Here is an 8125-nt window from a genome sequence, read left to right as displayed (position 1 = left end):
AACGATCCCACCACGTAAGGGCATGGTCCATGAACTGGGCGGCTGCATAGGCGATCTTCTTGGGTTCGGGGTAGTTGTAACAGGCGAATATATGATCCATCCTTCCCTCCCAATCGAGATATGCCTCCGGATCAACTTTTCCGGCAAACGTCGGGGCCGTGAGTTTGTGACCCGGTTCGACCGGACGGTAGGGTTGATCGTCCTCATGATCGTCCCTATGTCGAGGGTGTCTCCCTTGGTAGGGTGGGCCATCGTCTTCATTGGACGTCCCTCCTGGATCCGGTTCATAGCGCCGTTGGCGATCTTGGACAGGCGGTCCACGAGCCGCGGGTTTTCGTTGTCCGTCCTCTGTTTGATAGGTTCAACAAATCGGACAAACCTTGGACAGCTAATGATTGGAAAAAGGTAAAGTAAAAAGCAAAAGTAAAAGCACTACACGACAACCTAAGACTAAAACAAAAACGGATCTCACGCGTTGGGACTCTAATCGCTACACGTGGCCTTTAGGCCACCACTAACAACGACCAAGCGAAAAAACACAACTTTATGGATCTAAACTACCAAAGCGAAGAACAGCTCAAGAACACTAAAGACCTAGCAAGAACAAAACTTTAGACAAACGGACAAGACCCTAATCAAGACTCAAACTTGACCGTACAAGGACGTAAGGGAAGGAAAGATACGACCTTATGAGGAACTTTCGGCTCTGATACCAACTGATGTGACCCCGGACTACGGACGTGAACCACGGACATACGGACGGAGCAAACCCTGCGGAACGATTCGAAAGTACGGCTCGGTTGGGCCGTGAACGGATGGAATCGGCGGTGGGAACGATGTATGGAAGGAAACGGCACAAAGGAACGACAAGAACGGATGGAGAGAGACTCGCGAGGAGATGCTCGACTCGTTTGTCTCTCGGGTAGATGGGGATAGACGTGGAATGAGGTAGCGACACACAAGGGATGGATCTCCTTGCGATACGGCCAAACTAGTAGCTAACGAACCCGGTTGGTACAACTTCTAGGGTTTCGTTTCAATCACTGAAAACGAGAGAGAAGGATAACTTCTTGTTCTTTATTCTTAATAGTCTACTTACATGATAGGGTCTAGGCCCTTTATATAGGGCTGCTTACATAAGGGAGCTCCCAAACCCTAAACACGTGGGTGGAGATAAAACGCAGCGTTCAGGACATAGATTTTAAAAGAGAAATAAAACTAAGGATAGAATGGCCACGCGGCCGAAGTGGTCTATGACCATGCACTAGGGTCCATAGCCTCGTTAAAATCCCCTTGGTAAACCACGTAGGGACAAACCCAAGGTAGGAAAAAGAGTACTACTTTCCCTAATGACTTGGAGGTCTTCACCCTTGTGAGATGGTGAAGACCGTTAGAAAAGCCTCGGTTGGCTGCTCGTCGGGTCGGTTGGGGCCGCGGTCGAGTTCCGCTTGTTCCTGGACGAAAACTTGGACAAAGATGAGGCACTTCTTCCTTGCGGTCCTAGCTGCGGTCCGGCTCCTTGTTGTAGCTCCGAGCATCAGGTTCGGTGTTTGGGATGAGGGCCGTCTAATTCCAGACACAGTTACGTCCTGGTTCCTTGCGCGCTCCGGTCCTCGTCCGTGTCCGTATACTAGCCATCGCCCCGGATTCCATCACCTTCTTTTTTATGATTACCTTTGGAGGACCATTTTAGGGGTAAACATGATAGGCATTTGTCGTATATTTAAAGTTAATTTTTACATATTTCTTAAAATAAAAGAACCCAATTTTTAGGAATTTTTTATTATTTATCAAGAGGTCTTGTATTTTATTTTATTTTTAGTTTTGCCGAAGACCCTCCCCATAGCCATAGGTTATTAAATAGGTCTCTAGAGAATGAGTTAATTCGGGATAATAGAAAAATCTGAGTATATTTGTAGGTCATTGATCACTCTTATTTTAGGTATATATTCTATTTTTTTATAAATATCACTAGGTACGGACCCAACGTACGTGCGTGATTGATATCAAAAAGTATGTTTACTATAAGGTTTGTAATATATTATGTACATATAGAGTTACATTTATAGATATAATTATTTGTTAAATCATTTACAGTTCAAACTTATATTAGTTTGGTTTCATTCAGTTTGTGATTTTTGAAATAATAAAGGTTTCAGCATAAAATTAAGATTCACAAAACAACATACCCGAAAATCTAACGTTTACCGAATTAATGATTAATCAGAATTGTATAAAACTTGTAAATTATGAAACGAATAAAACCATCAAAAAAATTAAAACTTCTCGAAACGAATGATCTAAATTCTTAAGCGGGTCAAACTCGTCCCGATAGCCATACTCCATAAGAGGTATAATATTTTTTTATCTATAAAAATCCGTCCTTCGAAATCTTTAAAAAATAATATTAAAATATATATCAGATTTTATATTTTTTAATATGCTAATTTTGAAATTAATAAATCTTTAATATATGTTAGTCTTATATATCAGAAATTTTCTATATGAAAAACTGAAATTAGGATTTACATGAGTTTAAATATTGTATAGTTTAAAATAAATTTAAGATGCCGTCAATTTTTTTTAAAAATATTTTCCAATATCTATTATTCAAAATTAATTTCAATTTTTTTTGGTCAAAAAGTTTTAAACAGTAATAAGTAATATTATTTATATTTTTGAAAATATGATTTTAATAAATATTTTTTATATCTCCTATTATAATTTTTTATTATATTATAATACATAGGTTTTAAAATAATTTCGAAAACATGTAGAGGATAATATTTATTAACATTTGAATAATATTTACTAATTTTAGCATTTATAGGAACAAAATATTGTGTATATAAATAAATTGAATAGCAATGACAGTTTTATGTAATATTATAGAATATTAAAGGCAAATAATAAATTGAGTACAAAACTCTCTGGCGGCGACAACACGTGAGCTTTTCTTGAAGAATGCTTTTCTTTTAATATATAAGGGATATTAAAATATTTTTCTTATTTTATTATTTTGAAAATAAATTAGCTATAATTTTAGTGTTTTTTTCTTTTAATTATTATTACTACAAAAACTCAACAAAACTGAATTCAAATAAAATACTTGTAAAATGTTTGTACAATTATTATTATTTACAAACATTTTACAAGTATTTTATCCGGAATAAATCTGAGCCGTTGATGGAAATCAACGCTGTACAATGAAGCTGGACTCCGTAAAAGAGCGAGCGACTGGACTAGTTTGTTACTTTCTTCTGCTCCGTCTCAGATAGGGGATCTCAAAACAAACCTCAAACCCTAATTTCGTCATCTCTTCACAGATTCGATCCGATCCGATCGAGCAAATGGCGTACGCTTCTCGCTTCCTCTCCACATCTAAGCAGGTATTCATACTCTCTCCCTCGATTCTTCTTCTCTATCATCCAAATCCGAATGCGACATCTGCTTGTCCTTTCTCTTTTTCGGTTTTTGTTTGATTCCTCTGGGTTCTATACGCATATTCGATGCGATGATTTATGTGAGATTATGGATTTTACGGTATCGATATCGCGGAATCACATCTTATGGTGTGTCATTTCAATGTCGTTGTCGAAATTTGTTGTTATCTTCTGTAGTACAATCTCGCGCGATCGGAGAGTTTGTTTAATCGAATGATTAAGTTTCCAATAGTCTTGTACGGTATCAATTTCTATGTGTTGTGTGTGTTTCCAACGACGATGAGATGATTTGCAATTGCGACAAGTCTGGTTATTTTGCAGCAACAGTATGCTATTCCATTGATTAGCTGCAGCTTATCTTACTCTCATTATGCAGCTACAGGGAAGTCTGGTCATTTTCCAGCAGCAACATGCTATTCCAGTCAGAGCCTTTGCCAAGGAAGCTGCTCGTCCAACATTTAAAGGAGATGGTATGCAATAAAACTGATATCTTTTGAGTTTAGCATCTCGAGATAAAATGTGTAGGAAAACTATATTGGTCAATGTAAATATAATCTTGTGAAACCCAGGCCGTGATTGCTAGGACTGTTGTTCTGCTAGTTATCTTGTGAAGAAGTTGACTTTATCTCTTTACTTCTCTGTTGAATTTATATATGTATCTGGTTTATGATAGGTTATGTTCGATGTGTTGCTGAAAGTTTTTGTGTGTGTTTAGAGCGGACAAGCACTGATGTGTAGTATTATTGACTCGAGTTTTACACTTTTTGACAGAGATGTTGAAGGGTGTCTTCTTTGATATCAAGAACAAATTCCAGGCTGCAGTTGATATTCTCCGAAAGGAAAAGATCACCCTTGCTCCAGAGGACCCAGCTGCGGTAAAACAGTATGCAAATGTAATGAAGACCATCAGGCAAAAGTAAGCCTCTTGCTGCTCCTTTCTTGGATGTATGTTGATGGGATTTTCCTGGTTTTACCTTTCTGATTTCGCTGAAGCGAATTTCACATATGTTTCAACCTTGTTAATTTGGTTCCTTTTCTTGCGTTTTTGGTATGCAGGGCAGACATGTTCTCAGAATCTCAACGCATTAAACATGACATTGATACTGAGACTCAAGATATTCCAGATGCTCGTGCATATTTGTTGAAGTTGCAGGACATCCGCACCAGGTTGGTGTTAGACTTCGAATTTGTTTCAGTCATTCTTTTGGATGGTTTGCCCTCACCCGTAAAGTTGCACTTCTTGTGTTAATCAAAGTAATTCTATTATATTGGGAAGAATGGAAGTATCATCCTCTAATATCTTCAATGTGATTGTTCAGCAATTACTTGAAAATTGCATCATCGTAACTATCTTCCTGTTTCCCTCTTTGTCCTGCTATTGTTTGCAACATAATGAAAATTGCTAATAATAGTCTTTGAGTTATTCTTCTGCTTGTGATATATCTTGCAGGAGGGGGCTTACTGATGAGCTTGGTGCTGAGGCCATGATGTTCGAGGCTTTGGAGAAAGTCGAAAAGGACATAAAGAAGCCTCTCCTGAGAAGCGACAAGAAAGGAATGGATCTTTTGGTTGCAGAGTTTGAGAAAGGCAACAAAAAGTATGTAAACATTCTTCAAACCACCCATACAAAACAAGAACAAATCTCAAGGCTCCTTGTATCGATTTGCATATTATATAACTAATGTGCATGTTTGCATCTCATTGATCTGAACAGGCTTGGGATAAGGAAAGAAGACCTTCCTAAATACGAGGAAAATTTGGAGATCAGCATGGCCAAAGCACAGTTGGATGAGCTGAAGAGTGATGCTGTTGAAGCTATGGAATCTCAGAAAAAGAAGTAAGTTTTGCTTTATGTTTCTCATTTATCAAATCTTTTTGATCTCAATCTATGTCATCATAACATGATGTGGGATTTGTGGAAATATTCAGGGAGGAATTCAAGGATGAGGAAATGCCCGATGTGAAGTCTTTGGACATCCGTAACTTCATCTAAGGTTTGAACCTGAAAAACATTTGATTTGTTGTAAGAAAAGGCAGAAGAAGATGTTTGCCTAGAAAGAGAAGATATCGTTCACCTTACTGCTTCTGTTTTTGGTTTGGCAAAATTAATAAGGTCTCACCATGGATTTGAATACCAAAATTGTTCTCTAACTTTCACCTGTGGTTATATTTACGCTTTGAGATTTTTAGACACAAACGTGGTTTCATGTTTTGATAATGGTGATAAATGATACTTTTGAGTGAGATGTTTAAATAGAACAAAGTTTGGTGACAAACCGAATTAAACCAAGATTGGGATTTCTCTACTACTTTCTAAAATCTGATTGAAGGAACACAAATTTTTGAACCAATCATAAGCAAACACGTGGCTTGTTTATGTACAATTAATAAAGGGTGAGAGAGAGACCGTTAGCGTGTGTATTCGCCAAAACAGCCATGGCGATTTCTCTCCGAGCAGCTTCTCTTCCCGGGACGAGAGAGTCTTCTCCTTTCCTCAACCGGTTTGTCACTCGTCGAGCGGCGTTCTCTAAAGTTAATTTCTTCCGGAGGTCTCATCCTTTGGGTTTAGATGACGCACCAGTGGGTTCCCGTTCGAAAACCATTGTTCGTTCGGTTTTGGAGACGGAGAAGAGTACGAAGACAGAGGAGTCTGAGCCTCCGGTGAAATTGATTGCTCTCGTCGGTAAAGGAGCAGTAAGCCCACTCAAATCCACTTCTTGGGAAGAAGTTATGCTCCACACTGTAAGTAATTTGTTTTCTTCTTCTCTCCCTCGCTTAACAATTTGGGACAATTTTGATTACAATCTTTTTTTTTTTCATTAATAGGCAAGAAGACTGAAATGGGTTGATGAAGGTTATGAAATGCTTGTCTTTGATGATGAAATTTTAAGTTCAAATGATCAGAGAGCTTTGACTCTGAAACAGGAATTGAATCAGACTGATATCTTGGTTTTAGTTGCTGTTACTAACTCAGAATCTGTGAATTGGGTTAAGGAAAACAGCAAAAACATCAACAACATGATTTGCTTTGAGTCTTCTTCAGATTTGGTTAACAGGCTTGGAGGGACTGATATTGGAAACGTTACTAATAATAAAGATAAAGAATCAACAGAGGTAGTGAAGACAGTGGGAGATGCTTGGGAACGTCGTAACTCAGATGATATAAGATTCTGTGTGCTTGTCATCATCAACGCTTACATAAGACCAGTTCCCGTGTTGCAAAACTTGAGGTCTAAAGGGTTCTCGACGCTTACTTGTATGGTTAAAAACTGTGGACCTCAGATTTTGAACTGTCTTTTGGATCCTAATTGTCGGAAAGCTCTTCAGTGTTTGAACCAATGTAGTCCTGTGGATCAGGTGTGTAGCTACAGATGTATTGCTTCTTACGAGAGTCCATACTTTGAAGCTTTCTCTCTTTGTGTGCTACAGAAACACAATTGTCTCGAATTGGATGCAAAGATCCCTGATAAGCCTTATGTGCCTCCCATGACGAGTTTCCGAGGGAAGGAGTTGTGTCATGACACAGCGGAAGACTTGTTTGTTGGATGGTTAGGGGAATTGGATTGGAGCTGGCGTGTCGTGGCTGGACAAAACCCTGCTTATGATCAGTTTCCATGTCAGTACCAGCTTTTTTACAGAGGGAAAGGGAAGTCATCGTTTTGGTATGAGCCCGTGTTTCAGGTGAGGACGCTTGAAGAGAAGCTAGTGTGGAGAAGGAGGAGATACTCGGTGAAGAGAGGAAAGGTCCCTGCAACATTTCGTTTCAGTGTTTTGGACAATGGTGTGGTGTCAAATGAGTTTTGGACTATAGTAGATGTGTGTGATGATCTAAGTTGGGGGCTGTTCCATTACAACGGAGCAGCTCGTGTAGCGGGACAGTCTTACACCGGGGCTGTGCTCGTGACACCGGATGGTTCGTACCCGGCAGAGAAAGAAAAAGAGAGATTGCAGGCAGCGTTAGAGAAATGTGGGATTAAGGAGTGGGAACTCTTTGCGGTTGATAACTGTTCTTGTGAAAATGCGCCATTGGGGATTCCACAAGGTTCTAGACTACATTCAAATATCAGCATCATCAAGGTACCAGACTCGCAAGAAAAATTAAACTAATTTTGCACTTTTTTTCTTGTAAATTCATGTGTCGTTAAGAATATCATCGAATCCAATATTGAGATATGAAGAAGATGGTAAGAAATTCGTGTTAAAAATACAAACGTTTTTGAAACAGTGCTACAGGCACACCAGCATCAAACTTGGCACTCTGAAAAAAAGTGAACACAAATCAAACAAACTTGGCACTCTGAAAAGAAGTAAACACAAATCAAACAAAGACATAACCTCAGAGAAGAGAAGAGAAGAGAAGAGAAGTAGCCTTCCTTAGTTCACACGGGGAAGGGTACAAAACTAATTAATACCAAATTACCAATAATGGCTTCCTTCATCTGTTGAAACAAAGATAAGAATAAAATGAGAAGAAGTTGATACGCATAACTTGAGAATAATAGAAGTTGCGTTACCAAACTAAGACTCACTTTCTAACACCTCCAAGAGATGACGCTCAAGGTACATAAGATAGATGTCTCTAAGTTGATCTTCTTCTGTTGCAGCTTCACGGTCATCCTGTATGACACGGAAGAAAACATATGTTTTGAAAGTTGAACATAAAACCGAAAAAGACAATGGTT

General features: G+C 38.7%; 3 protein-coding genes across 3 annotated transcripts in view; 2 read left to right on the top strand and 1 right to left on the bottom strand.

Moving 5' to 3' along the window:
- Positions 3247-5683, top strand: LOC104702727 (probable ATP synthase 24 kDa subunit, mitochondrial). Its single transcript, XM_010418638.2, has 7 exons — positions 3247-3389; positions 3820-3913; positions 4215-4359; positions 4500-4610; positions 4894-5040; positions 5158-5280; positions 5373-5683. Exons 1-7 carry the CDS (start codon positions 3351-3353, stop codon positions 5434-5436), a joined length of 723 nt encoding a protein of 240 aa, XP_010416940.1. The 5' UTR covers positions 3247-3350; the 3' UTR covers positions 5437-5683.
- On the top strand, positions 5767-7573 carry LOC104702728. Its single transcript, XM_010418639.2, has 2 exons — positions 5767-6185; positions 6270-7573. Exons 1-2 carry the CDS (start codon positions 5880-5882, stop codon positions 7548-7550), a joined length of 1587 nt encoding a protein of 528 aa, XP_010416941.1. The 5' UTR covers positions 5767-5879; the 3' UTR covers positions 7551-7573.
- LOC104704958 overlaps positions 7540-8125 on the bottom strand; it is a 6670-nt gene continuing 6084 nt past the window's right edge. The window contains exons 4-5 of the mRNA XM_019227920.1: positions 7973-8060; positions 7540-7882 (exon numbers count right to left, since the gene is read on the bottom strand). Of these exons, the coding sequence (XP_019083465.1) occupies positions 7860-7882; positions 7973-8060 (111 nt within the window). The 3' untranslated portion in view covers positions 7540-7859. The remainder of the gene's footprint in view (positions 7883-7972; positions 8061-8125) is intronic.

The sequence above is a fragment of the Camelina sativa genome, chromosome 7 (genome assembly GCF_000633955.1).
Source record: "Camelina sativa cultivar DH55 chromosome 7, Cs, whole genome shotgun sequence".
Taxonomy (NCBI): Eukaryota; Viridiplantae; Streptophyta; class Magnoliopsida; order Brassicales; family Brassicaceae; genus Camelina; species Camelina sativa.
Note: the sequence above shows the minus strand (reverse complement) of the source record. Positions and strands in the feature narration are given on the sequence as shown.

What these genes read in the sequence shown, in the direction of transcription:
- LOC104702727 (XM_010418638.2), top strand. Translation starts at nt 3,351, where the DNA reads ATGGCGTACGCTTCTCGCTTCCTCTCCACATCTAAGCAG. An exon ending in TCCAACATTTAAAGGAGATG is followed by an intron (nt 3,914 to 4,214) that starts GTATGCAATAAA and finishes ACTTTTTGACAG; the next exon opens with AGATGTTGAAGGGTGTCTTC. An exon ending in TTTGAGAAAGGCAACAAAAA is followed by an intron (nt 5,041 to 5,157) that starts GTATGTAAACAT and finishes TGATCTGAACAG; the next exon opens with GCTTGGGATAAGGAAAGAAG.
- LOC104702728 (XM_010418639.2), top strand. Translation starts at nt 5,880, where the DNA reads ATGGCGATTTCTCTCCGAGCAGCTTCTCTTCCCGGGACGAGAGAGTCT. An exon ending in AAGAAGTTATGCTCCACACT is followed by an intron (nt 6,186 to 6,269) that starts GTAAGTAATTTG and finishes TTTCATTAATAG; the next exon opens with GCAAGAAGACTGAAATGGGT.